Source organism: Scylla paramamosain, chromosome 38, assembly GCF_035594125.1.
Source record: "Scylla paramamosain isolate STU-SP2022 chromosome 38, ASM3559412v1, whole genome shotgun sequence".
In the NCBI taxonomy this organism is placed as follows: domain Eukaryota; kingdom Metazoa; phylum Arthropoda; class Malacostraca; order Decapoda; family Portunidae; genus Scylla; species Scylla paramamosain.
In genome coordinates, this window is record NC_087188.1 from 15,513,735 (window position 1) to 15,536,234 (window position 22,500).

General features: G+C 39.2%; 3 protein-coding genes and 2 long non-coding RNA genes across 22 annotated transcripts in view; 2 read left to right on the forward strand and 3 right to left on the reverse strand.

The window, feature by feature from the left end:
* The window catches only part of LOC135091893 (troponin C, isotype gamma), a 4,339-nt gene extending 130 nt beyond the window's left edge, over nt 1-4,209 (reverse strand). The window contains exons 1-6 of one of the 2 annotated variants that reach the window (XM_063989957.1): nt 3,825-4,209; nt 2,535-2,562; nt 2,217-2,327; nt 1,605-1,724; nt 1,279-1,410; nt 1-753 (exon numbers count right to left, since the gene is read on the reverse strand). The exon at nt 1-753 is cut by the window's left edge and continues 130 nt beyond it. In XM_063989957.1, the coding sequence (XP_063846027.1) occupies nt 728-753; nt 1,279-1,410; nt 1,605-1,724; nt 2,217-2,327; nt 2,535-2,562; nt 3,825-3,827 (420 nt within the window). In that variant the 5' untranslated portion in view covers nt 3,828-4,209 and the 3' untranslated portion in view covers nt 1-727. Of the gene's footprint in view, nt 754-1,278; nt 1,411-1,604; nt 1,725-2,216; nt 2,361-2,534; nt 2,563-3,824 lie in introns of both variants that reach the window. The other variant, XM_063989956.1, reaches the window with a different exon arrangement.
* A 1,986-nt stretch (nt 4,210-6,195) lies between these two features.
* LOC135091891 (uncharacterized) lies at nt 6,196-15,892 on the forward strand. 4 transcript variants are annotated; one of them, XM_063989955.1, is made up of 5 exons: nt 6,196-6,314; nt 13,020-13,198; nt 13,697-13,852; nt 14,760-14,920; nt 15,316-15,892. In XM_063989955.1, exons 1-4 carry the CDS (start codon nt 6,203-6,205, stop codon nt 14,850-14,852), a joined length of 540 nt encoding a protein of 179 aa, XP_063846025.1. In that variant the 5' UTR covers nt 6,196-6,202; the 3' UTR covers nt 14,853-14,920; nt 15,316-15,892. The 4 variants fall into 4 exon arrangements, with proteins under 4 accessions (XP_063846025.1, XP_063846024.1, XP_063846023.1 ...); XM_063989954.1 differs by lacking the exon at nt 13,020-13,198 and having other exon boundaries at nt 6,197-6,314; nt 15,316-15,410; nt 15,537-15,892; XM_063989953.1 differs by lacking the exon at nt 6,196-6,314 and adding an exon at nt 7,148-7,337.
* A 1,987-nt stretch (nt 15,893-17,879) lies between these two features.
* Nucleotides 17,880-20,636, reverse strand: LOC135091895 (uncharacterized). The gene is made up of 2 exons (XR_010262682.1): nt 20,515-20,636; nt 17,880-18,123 (listed from the first exon to the last, which is right to left on the reverse strand). It is a non-coding gene; the product is annotated as an uncharacterized LOC135091895 (long non-coding RNA).
* Nucleotides 20,637-21,085: 449 nt separating this feature from the next.
* LOC135091898 (uncharacterized) lies at nt 21,086-21,846 on the forward strand. The gene is made up of 2 exons (XR_010262696.1): nt 21,086-21,208; nt 21,631-21,846. It is a non-coding gene; the product is annotated as an uncharacterized LOC135091898 (long non-coding RNA).
* LOC135091896 (syntaxin-binding protein 5-like) overlaps nt 21,180-22,500 on the reverse strand; it is a 16,731-nt gene continuing 15,410 nt past the window's right edge. For 13 of the 14 annotated variants that reach the window (XR_010262690.1, XR_010262689.1, XR_010262686.1 and 10 more), the window contains 2 exons: nt 21,623-21,683; nt 21,180-21,316 (listed from right to left, as the gene is read on the reverse strand). Coding sequence is in view for 1 of the 14 variants with exons in the window: in XM_063989958.1 (XP_063846028.1) it covers nt 21,287-21,316; nt 21,623-21,683 (91 nt within the window). In the remaining 13 variants the exon portion in view is untranslated. Of the gene's footprint in view, nt 21,684-22,500 lie in introns of all 14 variants that reach the window. The other variant, XR_010262688.1, reaches the window with a different exon arrangement.

Sequence of the window (22,500 nt, forward strand, 5' to 3'; positions counted from 1 at the left end):
TTACCCATCACACGTTTTATTGTACCGCTTCCTAGTTACCCACCACGTTTTCAGCGCTCCACGAGTACAACATATTTTTGCCTACGATATTTATGGGGATGTCCAGGTACAGGTGTATCTTGTTCTCTGTGGCCACGGAAGCAGGACTGGTTTCCATTACGAGTACTATTACATTACAATGGCACGTGTCCAAGTACAGGTACGCTTTCATTGATGCCCCAAACTTCTTTTTATCCTACTATTATTTTGTTTTATTTATTTTCATTTTATTTTTTTTTGTATTATTTTTCTAGCATTGTTTTGTAGTCCTTAACCAATTTTGAAACGGGAACAAAATAGATAAATAAATAAACGAATAAAACAAAATTGGATACACAATAAAATAAATGAAAAATAAAATTAAAATAATTAAATACATTAACTAAATGAAATTCCTAGTGGAATACAGAAATAATACCAAAAACAAAGACATAAAAACAACTACATCTAATATAATACTAAGAAAAGGGAAAACTGAACTTATTACAATAAAAGTTAAAGAAGAATTAAAATACACTTTTTTCACTAATAAACCGTAATGAAACGAAAGAATAGAAATACGGATTCAAATACTACATCTACAAATTTTTAACTCATCTACTGACCCTTGCCACGTGGTCAAACCTTCAGCTCGGTATCTGATTCCTGTGAGTGGCAGACGGTCCCTGGTTCACTGACACCCGCGCCTCTAGCCAGCCATCATGTCCATAAATTCTGCAACAAGGAGAGGAACAAGTGATGACAGTGTGACACCTTATGTGTTTCTAAAATAAAAGTGTAAGATAATTTTACTCACTTTCGTGTTTATTTTTTTTCCTCTCCTCTTCGGTTTTGCGTTAATTTCTCTCCATCTTTCCTTTTCTGTTTATTTCTAGTTTTCTTTCCTTCCTTTTCCTCCTCTTCGGTTTTTTTTTCCTGTTCTGTTTTATTATTTTTTTCACCTTTCTTATTTGTTCCTCCTATTTTTTTTTTTTTTCTTTCTTCCCAAGTCTGCCCATATCTACCACTTACTGTCTGTTCCTCCTCTTCCTATTTTCCCCTTTCCTTCATTATTCATTCCCTATTTAATCTTCCTCCCTGTCTCCTTCGCTCTTCCAAAACACTATTTTCATACAAAGAAATAAAAAATATATAAGATAGATGATACAACAAAAATGTCTCTCTCTCTCTCTCTCTCTCTCTCTCTCTCTCTCTCTCTCTCTCTCTCTCTCTCTCTCTCTCTCTCTCTCTCTCTCTCACCGTCGAAGTCCAGCGTGCCGGAGCCGTCCTCGTCCACTTCCTCAATAATTCCATCAAGTTCCTCCTCCGTCAGTCTGTTGTCTAATTCACGCAGAATCTCCCTCAGTGTATCCGTGGTGATGTACCCGTTGCCTGAAGACAAAAAGAAAGCAGCATGGAAAAAGTATTCATAGAAGACAGTAAGGCAAACACTCTCTTTACTCCCATCCACTCAAACCATCTTTGTTTTTCATTTCTCTCTTTTATACTTCTCGCCCTCTCCTCACTCAAATCCTTTCTCGTCCTCTCCAAGTCCCCCAAACACAAGAGCTCCCTGCACCACGCACCTCCCTTGTCGTAGATGCGAAAGGCCTCACGCAGCTCCTCCTTCAGCGCCTCCTCGTCCTCTTCTATAAGGAATTTGGCTGCCAACTCCACGAACTCCTCAAATTCCAACTCCCCGGAGCCTGAAGGAGGAAATAATGATATAAAGATTGAGATAAATACAAGTAGAAATATTTAGGGATTACAGGTAATGAAACTGTATAATTACATTGTTAAAGAATTTAAAGAATTGATGTGGAAGTTAAGAGAGAGAGAGAGAGAGAGAGAGAGAGAGAGAGAGAGAGAGAGAGAGAGAGAGAGAGAGAGAGAGAGAGAGAGAGAGAGAGAAACTTCAAAGAAAACAGAGACAAGGCAGGCACGGTAAAAAAAAATAAATAAATAAAATAATAATAATAATAATAATAATAATAATAATAATAATAATAATAATAATAATAATAATAATAATAATAATAATAATAATAATAATAATAATAATAATAATAATAAATAAATAAATAAATAAATAAATGAATAAATAAATAAAAACACTCAAAGGCAGAAACACCAAAGAAAACTTGAACATTTTAAGGGTAGACATTCGTAAAATTAAAGATGCATGCACTTCGTCTTACCGTCTTCATCCGTCTCCGCTATTACTTCTTGCAGATTTTTCTCTGATATCTTGACGCCCATCATTCTCAGGATCACCCCGACTGTTTCTGGAGTGATGTAGCCCTTGCCGTCTGTGTCGAAGGAATCAAAGGCCTTCTTCAGCGCTGCAGGAGAGAGAGAGAGAGAGAGAGAGAGAGAGAGAGAGAGAGAGAGAGAGAGAGAGAGAGAGAGAGAGAGAGAGAGAGAGAGAGAGAGAGAGAGAGAGAGAGAGAGATTTAGCGATAACACACACACACACACACACACACACACACACACACACACACACACACACTGACCTCCTAGTTGCTCCTCATCCAGTGAATCCTGCAAAAAAATGAATGAAAATAAGAAGTGCATTTGTCTTTAGTAGTTTTCTTTTATTATCTCCTCCTCTTCCTCACCATATATTAAAATTTCTCTCTCTCTTTCGCTTTATTAGAATATATTAACTGACTTCACTTTTCTTCATTTCTGTCTTCTTTTTGTTTCTCCTCCTCCATCCTCCTTTTCCTACTGCATATTTGTTCAATAAGTACTTTATCAGGCAGTAAGCACCCGCTTTTAAATCCGCACCATCTTCCTATCTCTTCTTCTTCCTCCTCTTACTGTTTTCCTCCTCCTCCTCCTCTTCCTTCTCTTCTACATGAATAATTCCTAAACGCCAATTTCTTAATCACTGTCATTCTTCAATCTTATTTCTCCTTCTAACTCTTACTCGTCACCCTCCTTCTCCTCCTCCTCCTCCTCTTTCTTCTTCTCTCCCATATACCTCATTCCTTAACGTTTGTTTCTTAATTATCGTCATCCTTGTTTTCGTCCTATCCTCTTCATCCTCCTCCTCCTCCTCCTCCTCCTCCTCCTCCTCCTCCTCCTCCTCTTCCCTTTAACTTCTTCTCGCCCACATAACTTTTAAACAACCATCTCCTAACCATTATCATCGTATCCCTCTCTTCATCCCTTCCTTCCTTCCTTTTTTTCCTTCCTCATCCTCCTCCTCCTCCTCCTCTCCCGTCCCTCACGCAAGCTCAGTTCTAACACTCGACACTGACCTATTATTTGCTATCCTCTTTCAACATGTAAATTGCTTATACTCTTTGCATGAACCAAAGGGGAGGGGACAGTGGGAAAAATGTGAGTGGTAACTGCCTGCCATGGGACTCATATTTGGTAACATTGCGCCGCATCTCCACTACTTCCAAAAGGCTCTACTTGAAGGGACACGAGTTTTGAAGCGTTTACACGATTTATATGATTAACAAGTACTACATGGTTAGCAGGAGAAATACACTTGATGTTTGTAATTATTATTATTATTATTATTATTATTATCATTATTATTATTATTATTACTTATAATTACTACTACTACTACTACTACTACAACAACGGCGTGGGTGGATGAACACGTGACAGGTGAGCTAATGAGGTTACGCACACCAATCCGCAGCAGTCTCCATTAATTAATTGTCAGGGACGCTATCAATTACTGCCTCTTTGCTTGCTTACTTAACTACTTACACACACACACACACACACACACACACACACACACACACACACAGGAAAAAAATAAAGAAAAAACTTACCATTGAGATACGCACACAAGATGAAAATTAGTCGTGTGTGTGTGTGTGTGTGTGTGTGTGTGTGTGTGTGTGTGTGTGTGTGTGTGTGTGTGTGTGTGTGTGTGTGTGTGACTTAACTCAGATTAAACCTTATAGAGGACTGCGCGTGTGGGTCAGGGTATGCGTGTGTGCGCGCGCGTTTAAGTTCCTATTGATGTCTGTGTGTGTGTGAATGTACCAGGAGCGTGGGGATCTCTGCCGGCCTCAGCTTCCCTTCCCTTGCTTTTATCGTGGCATTGTTTGCACTATTTTTAAGGCGACTCCCGAAATGAGACGCATTCTAAGCACTCCTTCGACACGCACCGCGACCATACTCACACACACACACACACACACACACACACACACACACACACACACACACACACACAGACAGTTGAACGCATTCTTCACCACAGTAGGAAAGAAGTAGTTTGCTATCAGTAGTAGTAGTAGTAGTAGTAGTAGTAGTAGTAGTAGTAGTAGTAGTAGTAGTAATAGTAGTAATAGTAACGTATCCTTAAGCGCTTTGCACTTTCACATTGTGTTCAATAACCACAATCAGGTTCTTTTCCTTTTAATGATGCCTAACTGATGTCAAACTGTCACTGAAATAACGCAAACTCTCTTGAAAACCCTAAAAACTTCAGGACTTCTTAAAAAGTAGCCAAGAAGAGGCTGGAAAGCTGATCTTCCCAATAACTTCCACTAAAGCTTGTTAAACGTAATCGAGGAAAGATGAAGCGCTGACACTCCAATAACTTTTACTGGAACCTTTTAAAAGTTGTTGAGAAAAGCGAAAAGTCACTGAGAAAACGGTGCAAATTCTATAATAGTAATAGGGTCACCTTAATTCTGCTGACGAAGAGAGATGACAAGGGATGGAGGAGAGATACAAAGGTATGTAGAGAGTCACGGAGGAAAGAACAGACACGTAATTTGATCATCGTTAGGTCTTACGCTGTTATAAAAAGAGGAATGGTTGAAATAAAATATATATAGCTGTTTGCGGGTTATTATTCTGCGCAACCACCACCACCATCACCACCAAGAGGGGAAAGGTGAGAGAATAAATAGAAGATACTGTACAGGTGAGTGAAGAAACCCACTTTCAACAGGTATTTTTTAATTACAAGTTAAAGCACGTGTGATAGAGAAAACAGGTAGGTATGTTTCTTAGAGGGACTGCCACGTGTAGGCCTAACGACTTCTTACAGCATCAATTATTTTCTTATGTATTTATGAAAAACAGTATCTGTAGCTATGAAAACCGGTGAATGTCTTTCTCTCCCTTTGTGTGTGTGTGCATGTGTGTGTGTGTGTGTGTGTGTGTGTGTGTGTGTGTGTGTGTGTGTGTGTGTGTGTGTGTGTGTGTGTGTGTGTGTGTGTGTGTGTGTATTATTCAGAGCACACTCACGACATGCGGTATCGTTACGTAGAGACAGATAATAAAATATAACAAATGGTGTGTTTATTACAGGAGATGACAAGTTAGATAAGCACATTGAAATCTTAAAGCCTCGATGAGTTATTACGAGTTCATAATTACAGAAGCTTAGAAACTAATCTACCCTATTTTTTTCTTCTTCTTCTTCTTCTTCTTCTTCTATTTTGAAGTTCTTAAGTTCCGCATTTTTTTTTTTTTTTTTTTTTACTCATTCGTTGTATTTCTATTTTACTTTATTTTTCCGTATCTCTCTCTTTTGTTTTGATTCTAATGTGTGTTCTGTTTATATTTTTTTGTTTATCTGCCTGTATTTGTCTATGTAAGTATGTTTTCTTTCAAGTCTATCCGTCTCCCTTCCCCTCCTCTCCTCCCCTACACACAATCTCTCTCTCTCTCTCTCTCTCTCTCTCTCTCTCTCTCTCTCTCTCTCTCTCTCTCTCTCTCTCTCTCTCTCTCTCTCTCTTACAACCCATAAGCACAGTATCTCTCCGTCGATACTAGTAAATAATCTCTCTCTCTCTCTCTCTCTCTCTCTCTCTCTCTCTCTCTCTCTCTCTCTCTCTCTCTCTCTCTCTCTCTCATTATGAACACTCATATTCCTTTTCTTTCCATGAGGTCGAAGTTAATTTGAGAATAATTTTAGAATCTACTTCAATAAACTGAAGACGTAGTGAGAGAGAGAGAGAGAGAGAGAGAGAGAGAGAGAGAGAGAGAGAGAGAGAGAGAGAGAGAGAGAGAGAGAGAGAGAGAGAGAGAGAGAGAGAGAGAGAAATTCTACAAATATCCTGACCCAAACTCCAGATTTTTCTGAAACAATATTGGGAGTCTACCGATTTTCTGAACATTGAGGAGGGAAGACTCGGAAGGAAGTGGCATGCGTGGCGTGTGTTAGTCTGGTTGGCGGCGTGATGGGATGTGCGTGTGGGTGTGGGTGTCAGCTACCACTACTACCACCACCACCACCACCACCACCACAGCCACACACAAACACACGCTTTTCTGCACATTAATTTGGGTACTCGCAGGTAAGGGAAGACTGATTAAGAGGTAAATGAGGATAAAAGAAAATGTTGCTTATAATATTCGACAAGATTATTTCTTTCAGCCGGATATTCATATTTAGAACGACACTGAATACATAATTTCGTTCTTTTATTTGTCTACGTGTGTCATTTTTGTATAATTGGCACTACGTTGTTTTCTTCAGATTATTAGATAAATTTACTATTGTTTTATCAGTAATATTAGTCATGTCTACCTATCCATCTACGAATTTTTTTTCAGTTTTTATTCTATTATTTGGTGAATGGATAGTATGTATTTTTTTCCTTATCAAGACTATTCGATAAGATTACTATTGTTTTCTCGTATATTCCATTTAATTTTAGTAATATCAAGTTATCATTCTGTCTATGATCTACCTATTTTTTCTCCTCTTCCGTTAAAGTAGCGATTAAAAAGACCAGTATAGAACATAAGTAACTAATAGTGATTCCATTTTCTTTCATTTTCCCTTTATGAAAACGAGGAGAAAAAAAAAACAATAAAGAAAACACACAAGAGAAAAGATAATACTTGAAAGATTATAAAAAGCGGAAAAAGAGAAAATTATATTCGACAAACAGAACAATATAAGAAAACCTAAAATAGATACAAATGAAGTGAACATAAATAAAAAAAAAAAAAAAAGAAAGAATAATGTAAAAATTAAGTCAGAAAAATAATGAAAAAGGGGTGAAGCGGATGATATTAATAAGAAGTGTTTTCTACATTAATGTCAACCTGAAAATTAATAAATAAAAAAAAGACAAGAAAAAGAAGAAGAAGAAGGACCAACAACAACAACAACAACAAGACAATGATGACAGCAAGAAAAATAAACATATTCATAATCTGTAGCATCGTGTGGATCCCGCCCACCATTACCACCACAACAACCACCACCACCACCACCACCACCACTTGCTCCTGTCTCTCTCATCTCATCTATGACGTTATCACTGCCAGTGCCTGGTCTCCCATCACCTTCATATTTGATCCCGAAGGAGGTGAGTGGTAGAGAGAGAGAGAGAGAGAGAGAGAGAGAGAGAGAGAGAGAGAGAGAGAGAGAGAGAGAGAGAGAGAGAGAGAGAGAGAGAGAGAGAGAGAGAGAGAGAGAGAGAGAGAGAGTTATAACACTTCAAGAGTGAATAACAAGCAAATGTAATGATAATGATAATAATCCAAAAGAATCTACACACACACACACACACACACACACACACATTGACGCATGCAAAGGTCTTAACCGCACACGCTATGCAGAAATGCGTAAGAAGGTAAGAGTGAAGGATGGAGAGTGATGGGAAGAAGTGATGGGAAATGACTGATAGGATGGGAGCGAGGAATAGGCCTTTACATATATATTTATTTATTTTCAAGTTCACCAAGATTCAAGCGGCACGCATCTACGGATTGTTTCTTATATTTATCATACTTTCCATACTTTTCTTCCTTCACGTCTCATTATATTCAGATACTTTTTTATACGTTTCATAAAGTTCAGATAATTTTTTTTCGTCTCATTAAACCTGCAGACACTTTTTTCTTCTTTTTCTTCTTACGTCTCACACGGTCAGATACCTTTTTCACTTTTTTTCCTTCCATCAAATCACTATGTCTACCATTAGCAAATCCATCAGTAGTCACAAAAAGAATAACACATGTTATACTCACCCAAGTGACGAATTGGTCGTGTGCCAAGTTAGAATTAATGGTGGGTCAAGGAACACGTATACGGAGTACCACTGTAAATGAAAACAAGATAAAAATAGATTGCAGTCCTATTATATTTCTCACGATCATCTCTAATCCACATGTCCACCTCAGTGTTACCCTTATTACCATGAAGAACACGTAATGACAGGTGACAATATTAAGACACATTGCACAAGAATGTTACCCTTATTACCATGAAGAACACGTAATGACAGGTGACAATATTAAGACACATTGCACAAGAATGTTACCCTTATTACCACGAAGAACACGTAATGACAGGTGACAATATCAAGGCAGATTCGTGGCGTGACATCACCTCACGTATCCAGCGAATCGATTCCCCAGGTGAGGATGAGGTGGGAAGGCGAGGCAATTAGGCGGTAAGGTGAAGGGTGAAGGTGATGTATGTCTATATTGATCTCTCTCCTAGTTATAAATTGCCATAGGGGAGCTTCTGACAAGTTACTTTCGGTGCAAAGATAAACCACACATGACGAGGCCTGTTTGTCTCGTATGTTTTTGTAGTAGTAGTAGTAGTAGTAGTAGTAGTAGTAGTAGTAGTAGTAGTAGTAGTAGTAGTAGTAGTAGTAGTAGTAGTAGTAGTAGTAGTAGTAGTAGTAGTAGTAGTAGTAGTAGTAGTAGTAGTTAGTAGTAGTAGTAGTAGTAGTAGTAGTAGTAGTAGTAGTAGTAGTAGTAGTAGTGGTGGTGGTGGTGGTGGTGGAAGTAGTAGTATTCTATCACGTAAGCCTAACATCCACATTATCTGCTTGTATTCTTCCCTTACTCTATTCCTGTTCCGCTCCTCAATTCAAACTATTCAGTCTTAGCTGTCTTGTACATACTTCGCCATTAGTCGCTGCAAAAGTCACCTGTAAGTTACCTAACCTAACCACAAGTGAAAGATTCTGCAAACCTTCATTATCTACTCGTATTCTTCCCCTACTCCCTCCACGCTAACCCTCACAATCTTCACACCTGATTACTATTTATCTTACTTCACTTATAATCCATAAGTTCTGTCTCTTCACACTGATTGATAACAAGACCACCTGTTTATTTGATTATCTATCATCTGTAATGTTGATCCACGCTACTTTCACCCGTTTATCTTTACACCTGCCTATTATCTATCATCTATATTGCTTACTCACGCTAATTGTTAATGCAATCACCTCTTTATCTTCACACCTGTTCATTATCTACATCAAGGTCGTCTGTTCTTCACCTGTCAAACTACCTGGCAATAATTAAGTCGCCTGTCTGTCCTCTCTCACGCTTACTCTTCTAATCTAATTTACTATTTTCACCTTGCTATATAATTCGTCTTTTTTTTCTGCAAGCTCCTGTGTGTGTGTGTGTGTGTGTGTGTGTGTGTGTGTGTGTGTGTGTGTGTGTGTGTGTGTGTGTGTGTGTGTGTGTGTGTATCATCAGTCAAATGTGAATAAAGGTAGCAATGCGAGTTATGCTTATAGTTCAGAGTATTTTCACCACCACGTAGTAATATTTCTATTACTTGTATTTTTTTTAAGAACTTTACAATTTTGTCACATTTTCAGGAGTGTACTCCGCAATAACTTCATGTTTATTGAAAGAAAGAGCTGAAATTGAACTTGAAATGAAAAACAGCGCTTCGTATACCAACCAAACACACACACACACACACACACACACACACACTAAAGCTCTTTCCCACACTCTGTGCTTCATTATTCCAAATAATTCATTCAACATATTCCTTTGCAATCTATCCAAGCATTTTTCCCCAGCACTAAAGCGAAGCGAGAGACATGCAAACATTACACTTTCTGCACCACCCAAAACACACACACACACACACACACACACACCTCGTAAGCACGCAAGAGCTATCACATGAAGAATACAAAGATTGAAATCCAAGTAAACATGCTATCAACTTGCTGACACGAGCGCGTGACACACACGCGCGCGCACACACAAACACACACACACACACACACACACACGACTCATAAATTTCTATCAAGGCATCAGTCCTCGTTCACGTGTTTGTTTACGTGGTGAAGATTGACAAGAGTGATGAAGTGTGTGGCTGTGTTATGTTATGTTAGTTAAGTAAGACGTGATGGTAGGAAAGTGGAATGCATGAGTGGTTTAGGCAATAAAACGAGAGAGAGAGAGAGAGAGAGAGAGAGAGAGAGAGAGAGAGAGAGAGAGAGAGGAGAGAGAGGAGAGAGAGAGAGAGAGAGAGAGAGAGAGAGAGAGAGAGAGAGAGAGAATGACCTAGACAATTCTTATTACTTGAAAAAAAGAGCTATTTTTAGCATCACAGTCTTTGATTGTGTGTCTAATGTGTACACACACACACACACACACACGCCTTTGTTTGCCAGCCGACTTGCCAAAGAGGAGAGGAAAGATCTATACAACACACACACACACACACACACCTGACAAGAAAGCGAAGCCATTCACATAAAATTAACGAGAGGAGTTCGTGAATATTGCGCGAGTTTTAGCCATGGAAGGAAGGAAGGAAGGAAGGAAGGTTAAGAAAATGGAAGAAGAAAAATACAAAGATAGAGGACATTAGGAAGAACTGAAATGAGAGTAAGAGAAAAGAAAAACAGCATAGAAAGGATGGATGAGAGATAGAAGGAGAGCACAGATAGTGGAAGAAAAAGGGGAAGAAAAGTGAAGAAATGAGGAAGGCAGGGGGAAAGATAGACAGAAGTAGAAGTGATGGCAGAAAAGGAATGAAAGGACAGAAAAAAGAAAAGAATGGGAGGAAGAAAAGAATAGGAATAGAAGGAAAGAGGCAGAGAGAAAGAAGGGGTAAGGCAGGATAAAATGAAGCAAGTAGGAAAACATGCAAGAAAAGAGGAGGTAGGAAGAAGAGAAGCATGAAGAAAGGAGGAAGGAAGAATAAGAAACAGGGAGGAAGATACAAAAGGCAAAAGGGAAGAGATTAGATATGACAAAAAAGAGGACAGGGTGGAGAAAAATTTGAGGGTAAGGAGGGCATAGGGAACAGCATAGCTAAGAATGAGTTATGAAACACCCTGTTAAAAGTCTTAGGGATGGTCAGGCTTACCTCCAGGGGCCACCAAAGCCTTCTATTGACTCTCGCTGCTTCGTTAAAGATCGAGTGAGTAAGTCCTATTGCTGCTAAATAATGTGGTGGATGTCCATTCAACCCTTTCCTGTGCTAGCAGTTAAAGTATTGGGTTGCAGCGAAATGATGCAGGGACAAGAGAGAACCGTATTCTGAAACACTACTGTGTTACAATCTCCACTACTTTCAAAAGTTCTCATTAAAGTTAAGCAGGTTTTAAGTTTTTTTTTTTCTTTTTTTATTGTTCTAGTAACAGATTAACAAGATTTCTACATTATTGTCTTAGAACTACTTTTGAAAGATTCTAGTTGAGGCTATATGGGTTTTTTAAGGGTGTTTTACAAGATTTCTACATTAACAGGAAACACTCTTGAGAACACAGCTAATCACCTTTGAGGCCTCTGAGGATAGTCATGGTGAAATTAGATAGGTTTTTCTGAAGTGCTTCTTTATGTTTCTAAAAACAAATTAACAAAATTTTTATATTTTCATCAGGAGAAACACTCCTGAGAACCTAGTCAGTCATCTCTGCAACCAATAGAAATAGTCCTGATGATTGAAAGTGCAGAGAGTTTCAAAATAAGGGGATAACACTGTTGAATGGAGCCTGAAGAGCTGTGTAGAGTGAATTATTGCTTTGTACAGCAGTGAAGCATTTACTTGAGGCATACTGAGAAAGGCTATTATGATTGATGTTTTAAATGTTGAGCATCATGGTGAGAACACTAAGGAGTAAAGGATAAACTCATTTTTTTCATGGTCTTGTCCCACACAGATAGACATACAGAGACACATACACACATGCACTGACCATACAGAAAGAGATGCGTATATCTTTACGCTTTGTACATTCATCAATACGTTCTAGGAAATAAGAAAAAAAGTGTGATTCCTAATAAGTACAAGATTCACGTAATCAAAGAAAAGAAAAGAATGATAATTAAGAGAGAAAGGGGAAAGCAAATCCTGTTATAACTTCATAAAATAAGCAAATAAAAAGATAAGACCTGAGAGAAAAACATTAAGGAAAATTTATCTAAGCAAATCAAAAGGATTCATGCAGTCATAGCTAACTAACTTGAGTAAAGATGAAGAATTGAACCTGAATGCTTAGTAAATGACTGAGAGGACAAGGCTAGCAATAAGGAAGCTTAGGAAATGTACGAAAATGAAGCTGCCATGACAAGCGTGTGTGTGAGACATCTTGCCAAGACATAATGGCTGCAATATAGCTAAGGATTTATCCGGGAAGAAAGAAAGTGTTCTCATGTGGAGAGAGAAAAGAAGGAAGGAATGCAAGAAAGGACAGATAAACTTGACAGAAGACTGAGGTGACGCAAGACTTTGTGTGTCTTACTTATGTACGTATATTGATTGTGTGTGTGCGAAGAATACTGTCCCATGATGAATGATTTTGTTAAGCAACAGTCGCATCAAAGGCACCACCACCACTGCCACCACTAACAAACAACACAACTCCTGTATCACCAGCTTACTAACTACTCCAGCAAATGCACTGGTTGTGGGGATTGCAAACTATTAACTATGAGGTAACCGGCAAAGCAGCCTGTTTATATTGGTCATTGACAATGGTTCAAATCATTCATAACACCTCAAGTATATAAAGAGGATATAGACAAAAACTCTAACTGAACTCACTCATCCAAGAAACTTTTGAAAACTGTACCTGGTCACCACACATGCTTACTTGTTTTGTGACAGTGCCTTAAGATCCTTGTCACCACTAGTCAACAACTCACAGTATTTTTCCTTATTATTATTATCTTTCCCTGGCAATGCTGTGTAAAACCAAAAACCAGTGAAGAAAATAAAACAAAAGTCAGCCAGTCACCACTAACCCCACACATTCCCACAGGTGTGTTCTCAGACAGGTGTGCCATGGCTTCAGGTTTGTATAAGAGGCTGTGGGCGGCTCATAGGACTGTCAACATCCGCACCCACACCACCTCTCCACTCCTCCTCGACCCCCACGCATCCTTCTCTCATGGTTACGTCCTTGCCTATACTAATGCAACACAAGCTTTTCTTGACCAGGTAGTGAAAATATGTCTACGAAGTGCAGTACTATATTTTATGATCATTATTATTATCATTATTATCATTATTGTTACTATTATTATTATCATTATTATTATTACAATTATTATTATCACTATATCATTATCATAATTATTATCATCACTACCATTATTATTACTATTCTCATTATTATTCCAATTATTTTTTATTGTTAATACTACCACTATTAGATGGGTTTGTATCAGTTTTAGGTGCTTTTGGGCTTTATGGGTTTAATTTTGGATTTTTTAGGTGGTTTTGGGGTTTGAGGATTTGAAAGGTGGGTTTCTATTAATCTTAAGTGATTTATCTATTTTTTTTTTATTTTGGGGTGTTTTGGGGGGTTCGCAAGGTGGCGCTCACACACTCTCTCTCTCTCACTCTCTCTCTCTCTCTCTCTCTCTCTCTCTCTCTCTCTCTCTCTCTCTCTCTCTGTCTTTGTCTCTGTCTCTCTGTCTCTGTATCCTCTCTCAGGCCAGCAAAGGAGGCATGATGGAAAGCACCCACTGGCTACTGCTGCTCACTCCTTCCTCCATGCCTGCTTTCCTCGTCCATGCCCTGACACTCAACATCTTCATCAACTCAGATCTCCTCTATGCCTCTTACAACACATGTCCTTCTCTAATCAAGGTAAGAACATAAAAATACAGGAAAATGAGGCTTGATGCAAGAACACATCAGGTTTACATGTGGCAGTCTCTGTAGGAAACATATCTACCTACTTCCACCTATCATCCTATCCACAATTTTTTTTCAAATCTTTTAAATCTTTTAAAGTTTCCTAATCACTCAGCACTAATAAACTGGGATGTGAGACAGCTGAATGCTTTTATTTTCCTGCACCACAACACATACACACCTGGCTTGTCTGCATCCTAAAACTCAATATATTCATAATTCTAATCTCTATGCCTTCTATGATACCTGAGACAAGTTGAGGAATAGGTACATGACAGGTGAATAAGCTTACTTTTTCTGCATGACACCTACCTGCTTCTGGTTAATGTATAAAAGCAGGTTAGTAGTGCATCTATATGAATATATTCACCAGGCATTTCCTCACATCTTAGCCTCTATGTTAGAAATTTAGTTAATTCCTATGTTAAATGGCCAGGTGAATGTTGTAATTTTCTTACACAACACCTGACTGATTAATATCCAGACCAAAGTGAATATTGCATCTATAAGGTTGTACTTAGAAGCTTTCCTCACACTTAAGCCTTATTAATGCAATAATCAACACATGCAGTTTTTACTTTACTTAATGATGGAATGTAACTTTTTCCACACACTGTACTGGAGTCAATACTTCATCTGCAATTAGTACATTCAAATCCCAGTCTGCATAGCTTGTAGTTTTTAGCTTTTTAATTCTTTTAAATCTGAATTATATCTTATTTTCAACACTTTTACCTATCATCTTAGCATAACTATTATGTAATACTGACTTCATTTCTTCTGGCACCACACAAGACATTTTTCAATCACTTTACTTCACCTCTCAGTGTTAATATCAATGCAAATGAACTTCATGCAGGTGAAAGGTATATACAGGGTTGGGCCAAGGAGTGGAGTGGTGGAGGACAGCTGCAGGAAACTGGACACCAACAAAAGGATTCTCGCTGGTTAACTCTACAAACAGACTTGAGCGCCGCAGTGACTTCCAGGGCTTACCATATGAAGGGTGTGGGTGTCAAGGTGAGAGAGAGAGAGAGAGAGAGGAGAGAGAGAGAGAGAGAGAGAGAGAGAGAGGAGAGAGAGGAGGGAGGAGAGAGAGAGAGAGAGAGAGAGAGAGAGGAGAGGAGAAGAGAGAAGAGAGAGAGAGAAGAGAGAGAGAGAGGAGAGAGAGAGAGAGAGAGAGAGAGAGAGAGAGAGAGAGAGAGAGAGAGAGAGAGAGAGCTTACAATGGAAATGAGTGGGTTGAGTTGAATCATACTTAAATGAAAAGTTTGTAGAAATTCAATATCTAAAGTATTTTAGGTCATATTAAACTGAATTCATGTAAAAAAAAAAATGTGCAGAGTGAAAGTTGCCTGTACTGAAAAAAAAACAGCAGCTTTCTCAGATAATTGTGAACATTTACTTTATTTCAGGTGTTTGAGTTCATGTCAACCTACTTGGGTGGAGGAAATATCACTGGTTTTGTGGGGGATATTGTCACTGCACTAAGGGATGCACACAATTTCTCGTAAGTTTTCACATTTTGTGTTCAATTGTATCGGTCTAAGTGGAGGAGTGAAAAAGTGACACCTATTGAATAGTTGCCACAAAACTTATTCTCATTACTTTTTGTTCCTTGTCATTTTTCTTCCAGGCTTATTTCATCATCACAGCAGCTTGAAATTTTGAAAATACATGCTATTTGAGGAGGTAGCTGTACATGTGAAAAAAAAGAAGGGAAACAAACATCCATACTTGTGACTGATATGAAAAATAAACTATACATATATATGTATATTTCACTTTTCTTTCTAGCAAATTAAAAAATGTACATATGACAGTATTTTTTTCTTTTCCTCAATAAATACGCCAACAGTATTTTTCCTTCCCTTCAGTACACCCAGCCTTTCCCTTAGTACATATCACAGTACTTTTCCTTTTTGCTCAGTGCATATGAGAATAATTTTCCTTTTCCTCAATGCATATGACACTACTTCCCCTTTTCCTTTTCTTTCCCCTAAATAGAGAAGACAAGACAGAAATTTTCTTTCCCTCAATACACAACACTATTTTTTCTCCCCACTCTCTCTCTTGTACAGAGTCAGTTTTCAATGTACTGGAAGGTTATGCCTATGGGAAACTGAAGGACAGCTCAAGCAATGAGTGGACAGGCATGGTAGGAGCTCTGCAGTCAGGGGAAGCTGACCTCACTGTCCTCTGAATTATCCATCACTGAGGAGAGGTTGAAAGTTGTTACCTACAACCCAGCCTATCTATATCATCAGGTGAGAGATACAGGTGATGATCAAATAATATTTTAAAGATAGTGAACAAAGTGCTCCCTTAACAGGATTAATTGGATCAGCAAAATGTTCAGAATATGAAATGTCAAATAATTAGATTGATCTATCTATATGCCAGGCTGGCAGTCCTATACAGGGTGGCCCAGACAATACACTATACACTCACATACAACATTCACACTGTTAATCCAAATTATAATCTATTTATCTATATACCTGGCCAACAATCCTCCCCAAGACACCGCAGACAAATCACCACACATTCACACTCTTAACTTCATTAACGATTTAGCTGTCTATATATCAGGCTGGCAATCACACACAAAATGGCCCAAACAAGGCACCACACACACATTCACACTCTTAATATCTGTCAGCCCCTAGTGGAAAGGGACAATCTTGTGGCCCACCATACTACACCTCAGGAGGTCAGACACAGCATTCACTTAACAAAAAATCACATTAACACCCACTCCCCACAGAACATAGGTAACACAAAATCAGATTAACACTCATCCCAATGTCATACTCACAAGACAAGTTCTCATCCCATAGCCGTAAACTGTTTGTGGCCACCTATGAGGACCTTGCCAAGAAGATGCCTTGCCTACACAACCCCAATGGACACACAGCTCTGTACTGGTGCATCCTGGCTAAACATGATAGGTCTCGCTAGCATCCTCTTCTTCATTGAGCGACTCCAGAGGTGCTACATACCCCATGGGGGGAGAAGCCTGTTAGCATGGGAGTTGCTGGCTGGTACATGTTGTCAGCTCTCCTACAAAACAAGGTGAGGACCTGTTGAGGTGTAAGACTGGTCAGTTCAAGTGTGGAAGCATTTAGTGTTTGGTAAGATGGCTGGTACATGTTGCCAGCCCTCCTACAGCAGGGTGAGGACCTGTTGGGGTATGAGACTAAGTTGAATGCAAGGGTAGTGGTGCTTAATGTTTGATAAGATGGAAATACAGAAAGACAGTTATTAAAGGATAGATTTAAAACTGGGAAACTTTACATGATACCTGGTGTATTTTCATAATTGAGCTGATATTAACTTGAATTAGTTCTGGCATGAGCAATATAAGCAAGTGGTGTTAATATGACTGATATGGATATCAAGTAATATATTTAATTTTATCAGTAGTTCTCTTCATATGATGATATCAACAGTTTTCTTAGTAAGATATGAGATATAAATCTTTTAGAAATGATGAGGAAAAACTCTTAAATTGCATTTTCATCTCTGAAACATTTTAAAATGGTCTTTTCTACATTTTTTAATTTTAAAAAGATCTGTTACTTTCAAAGATTTTAAATTGCCTTTGCATCATCCTCCATGTCTTAAAATTGCCTTTTCATGGCATCTTTCCCTCCTCCTCTTCCTCCTGCAGGCTCCAACACCTACCCAATCAGCACTGCAGCACGGGTAATCTACTGGGTTGGCTACAGTGTGTCCCTCATTGTGTACACATCATACTCTGCCACACTGGTCTCACATCTTGCTGTGGAGCAGCCTGCACCTCTGCCATTCAGCAACCTGCGGGACCTGTCTAGGCAGTCAGGCTGGGATGCCTGGATGCAACAACAATGACCTCTTCCAAGTGACAGCCTCGGTGGGTCCTTGGCTTCTTGCTGTGTGAACTGATATACCATCCAGTGGTTGAGGAGTTGAGGAGAGAGAGAGAGAGAGAGAGAGAGAGAGAGAGAGAGAGAGAGAGAGAGAGAGAGAGAGAGAGAGAGAGAGAGAGAGAGAGAGAGAGAGAGAGAGAGAGAGAGAGGGAGAGAGAGAGAGAGAGGGAGAGAGAGAGAGAGAGAGAGAGAGAGAGAGAGAGAGAATTTTGTTCAGTGCCAGATTTAGGAGTCCACAAAAAGACCAGCTGTGCCCAGGAGCCTCCACAATCTGGGGTCTCCACAATCTGAGGAGTCTCCCACATAAGTATTCTGTAAGTGAAAGAAACTTAAATTAATCAAACACTAGTTTTCTATGAACTAAATATTTTTTTATTACTATCAAAATAACCACTTGTTTCATTTACACTAAATAAGTATGCTCCCTTTCACTATAATATATTATATGTATTAAAAACTGCATGGAATACAGATACAAAAATATTAATATAAATATTTCAGGTAGATGGCCTCCACACTCACAGGCCTCCACAGACACAAATCCAGCCCTGGATTTGTAAATTAATTATTTTATTTATTTATTTATTTTTCCTTTGTAAGAGGAGCACTGCCTTAGGGAGGGAGAGAGAGAAAGAGAATAATTAAAAAAAAAAACAGATGCCATTTCTTTAAGAAAGATTAAAAGGATTGGAAGATAAGTGTCTTGAAACTTCCCTCTTGAAAGAGTTCTAGTCATAGGAAGGAGGAAACATAGCAGCAGGCAGGAAGTTTGTCAACCAGAAAAGGGAATAAATATAATTGAGAATACTGGTTAAATCAATTAGTCAGTGTACTGCAATTGCAATCAGCGTGCACATTTGATTATTAGGCTAAACCATGTGAAATATTAATGTGACTACAGTCCTCCTTTTCTTGTGCTTCTGCCACTTGTATTGAGTGAGAGGGTGGCACTGTGCACAGATCTTTTCCAATTGTGTCTGTCCCTTGCATCTTCCCTCTGTAACTTCCATCCTTAGCAGTTCTAGCACAATTCCATCCTTTTGTCTCACTCTCTCTTTCCCTTGATCTTCTCTCAGCTGGCTTTCACCAGGCTCTTTTAATTAGTCCTTGATCAAGATTGCCTCTAATAACCACCGAGGATTTGAACAATCTAAGATCACCACATCAGTCTGGTGAGATTATAACATGCCTTCCTTTTCTCCCCTGGGAGCAGCAAACATGCGTGGGCTCCCAGACAGATGAGTGTCGAGTGCTAAGAGAGGCTTGGCAGAAAGTGGTGCTGAGGTCCCCAGATAACTTAGTAAACTCCTACAGTGAGGGACTGGAGAAGGTCTTGAATGGTAAGTCCTTCACAACTTCTGTATTGGTGTCAGGTAAATTTTCCGTATGTTATGGACTCGTCTCCCTTTTTTTTTTCGTCTTTTTGATGTTTTGGTGGTTTTTTCCAAGATTTTAAAAGTGTTTTTTGGCATTTTTCATTGCTTCTCATGGAACATTCATCTCTTTTTGTGTGCCTGATGTTTGGGGACATTTATTGATGATTTTAGTGTATTTTTGAGTGTCTCATTATTTCTGTTGGGTGTTTTGGAATGTTTTGGGAATTTTTGGCATAGTTTTGTTAATCATTAAATTCCTTAAGATGAAACAGTGTTGCCAAGAATTCCTTTTTTATGTGAGAGGGACACTGGCCAAGGGCAACAAAACATCCAATTAAAGAACACTGAGATGCCAGTCCCCAAATAGGGTCAAGTGGTAGTCAAAAACTGAAGGATAAAGTGTCTTGAAACCTCCCTCCCTCTTGAAGGAATTCAAGTCATAGGAAGGTGGAAATACAGAAGCAGGCAGGAAGTTCCAGCATTTACCAGAGGAAGTAAGGAATGATTGAGAATACTTGTTGACTTGTGCATTAGAGAGGTGGAGGGAATAGGGATGAGAGAAAGAAGAAAGTCTTGTACAGCAAGGCCAAAGGAAGAGGGGAGGCATGCAGTTAGTAAGATCAGAAGAGCAGTTAGCATGAAAACAACAGTAGAAGATAGCTAGAGATACAACATTGTGGTGATGAGAAAGAGGTTGAAGACAGTCAGTTAGAGGAGAGGAGATGATGAGACAAAAGTTTCTGATTCCACCCTGTCTAAAAGAGCAGTACGAGTGGAATCCCCCCAGATATGTGAAGCATACTCCATACATGGATGGATAAGGCCCATGTACAGAGTTAGCAGCTTGGGGAGAAGAGAAAAAAACATCAATTAGTTCTCCTTATAATTGATAAAGATGCAAACTTGGGAATTATCATATAAACATTTTGCTTCAAATTTGGAATTATCATATAAACATTTGCTTCATATCTTACCTCTGATAAATAAAAACACTAAGATTCTTCTATCAGGTAAGATAAATCAGCCAGATTCCTTCATTTAGATAAAGCTACATACATTTCCCAATTTAGCATAACCACCGCCAGAATCTCACTGTTAACTAATCCCACACTCCCTACTTGCTTCTGTATTTCCTCCTTCCTAGGACTCAAATTCTTTCAAGAGGGAGGTTTCATAAAACTTATCTATGATCTTTTTGACCTTTCTTTGGGGACTGGCAGGCTCAGTGGGTCTTTTCCTCCTTTTGCTCTTTTTGTTGTCCTTGGCCATTCCATCTCTTACATGAAAAAAAATAAATAAGTAAAACAAATAAAAAAAAAAAACTCACTTGGCAGGTAAGTATGTGTTCATAGGTGTGGATGTCACAAACAAACTACTACATTCGTGGCCTTCATATTGCGGACTCCTGCAGAATCAAGGAACTGCCAGGCCGGTACATCACAGGAGGCAATTGCTAATTGGGCTTGCAAAAAAAATTCACCCTTCAGGAAGATATTTGACCACAGGTGTGTGTGTGCATGTGTATGAATTAAGATTGAGGAGAAGAACAGAAAATGGATGGAGGGATGGAACTGCGAAGGATAGGAGTCACAGAGGAAGATGCAAGGGACAGAAAACAATGGCAATATTCTTTCTTAATCTTCTGTAACAAAATTTTTCTCTTTATAAAATCCTGATGTGACTTCATTTCCATACAGCGCCTGCATTTTACTACATTACACAACATATAAGCATAATATACTTCAGCTTCTTCTTCCACAATATTCCTTTTCAGTCTTCCATACCAAACTTTCTCTTTACAAATCCTCATACACTCACCTTGTTCTTCCTACAGCCTGCAGAAGAATGGCGCGAGTCAGGCCTGATGAGCAAGCTGAGGACCAAATGGCTATCATCAGGGAACCTCAACGTGTGGCAGGAAGACTAAAATCACGGCCAGCCTCTCTGATGTGGCTGCAATCTTCATCCTTTTGATGGGTGGTGCAGCATTTAGCTGTCTGCTGCTGCTGCTGGAGTATGCGGTAGGTAGCAATGCACGTGTGAAACCATGGCCCGTATTCTGAAATCCTCTGCTCTCTCACCATGACCATTTTCAGAGGCTACATAGATGGGTTCTCAAGAAGGTTTTCCTCCTGTTGATGAATTTGAAATCTTGTTAATTTGGCATTAGACCTGTATAAGCATCAGTGTAACTTCATCTAGAGCCTTTTGAAAGCAGCGAAGGTGAAGTTTAGAAGACCTAACGCTTGAAAGCAACAATGATGACCTTCAGTTCTATCTACCTAGTACAGTATATGGACTGGCTGACAAACTCACAGGGAGGCCAAGGCAAAGCAGTCCTTAAGGACAAAGTCTAACATATCTTGCCATGTACATAAGAGCATAGGGGAAGCTGCAAGACTACACTAGGCAAGCCCTCTATAAACCATATTTACCCACACAGGTACAACATGCAAGACAGAAGTGGTGGATGATGAGTTCCTGGGGATTGCTGACCTGAAAGGAAGAACAGACAATAACAAGAGACAAGAGACAAGAGACCTACACTGTTAAAGCCTTAAGCATTCTAATCACATTCCATGTAACTCTCTTCACTCTTAGATCCCTTATGGGGTATTCTTATGTATAGTTGCTCACAAATATGGAGTTTAATTATAACTTTTGTGTCTTATATACCACTGGGGAAATGTCATATGGCTCAAAAGAGCTTGAAAGCTTGGGGACTTGGTATGGCGTCAATACAAGCACTGGCTGGTGGCTGGCTTGACACACACACACACACATGTATGATGCAGCACTTAACTACATTACAGTACTATTACAGGTACCATCTCTTAAGATGGTAGGCATAAAATGTTATATGCCATTTGATAACAGTTTTCTATAGGATCTAAGTGTAACTCAGTAAGTTTATAAACACACAATCTCCCTCTCCTAAATCCAAATTGCTTTATTATCACTGGGAGAGGCTGGGATGGACTGGGAGAGGCTGGAATGCACTGAGAGAGGCTGGGATGGACTGGGAGAGGCTAGGATGCACTGGGAGAGGCAGGGATGAAAAGGCTGGGGCTGGGGCTGAGGCTGGGGGAAAAAGGTCAAGAATGTTGGGTGTAATCTCCAAGACAGTCAGGAATACGAGTAGGGTGTTGCACCAATTGCTCTAGGTCATGGAGGATAGCAAAGTTGTAGGCTAGTTCACCAGGATGGTCAGTGAAGGGAGAGGAAAGCCAAAGCTGGTGGTGAACATTGAAGTCTCCAAGAATGGAGATCTCTGCAGAAGGGAAGAGAGTCAGAATGTGTTCCACTTTGGAAG

Bases quoted from the DNA above. Each gene is read 5' to 3' on its own strand.
- LOC135091891 (XM_063989952.1), top strand. From the start codon at position 7,148: ATGATGACAGCAAGAAAAATAAACATATTCATAATCTGTAGCATCGTG. The intron at 7,338-13,696 runs GTGAGTGGTAGA...ATCCTCTCTCAG, and splicing joins CATATTTGATCCCGAAGGAG to GCCAGCAAAGGAGGCATGAT. The intron at 13,853-14,759 runs GTAAGAACATAA...AACTTCATGCAG, and splicing joins CATGTCCTTCTCTAATCAAG to GTGAAAGGTATATACAGGGT.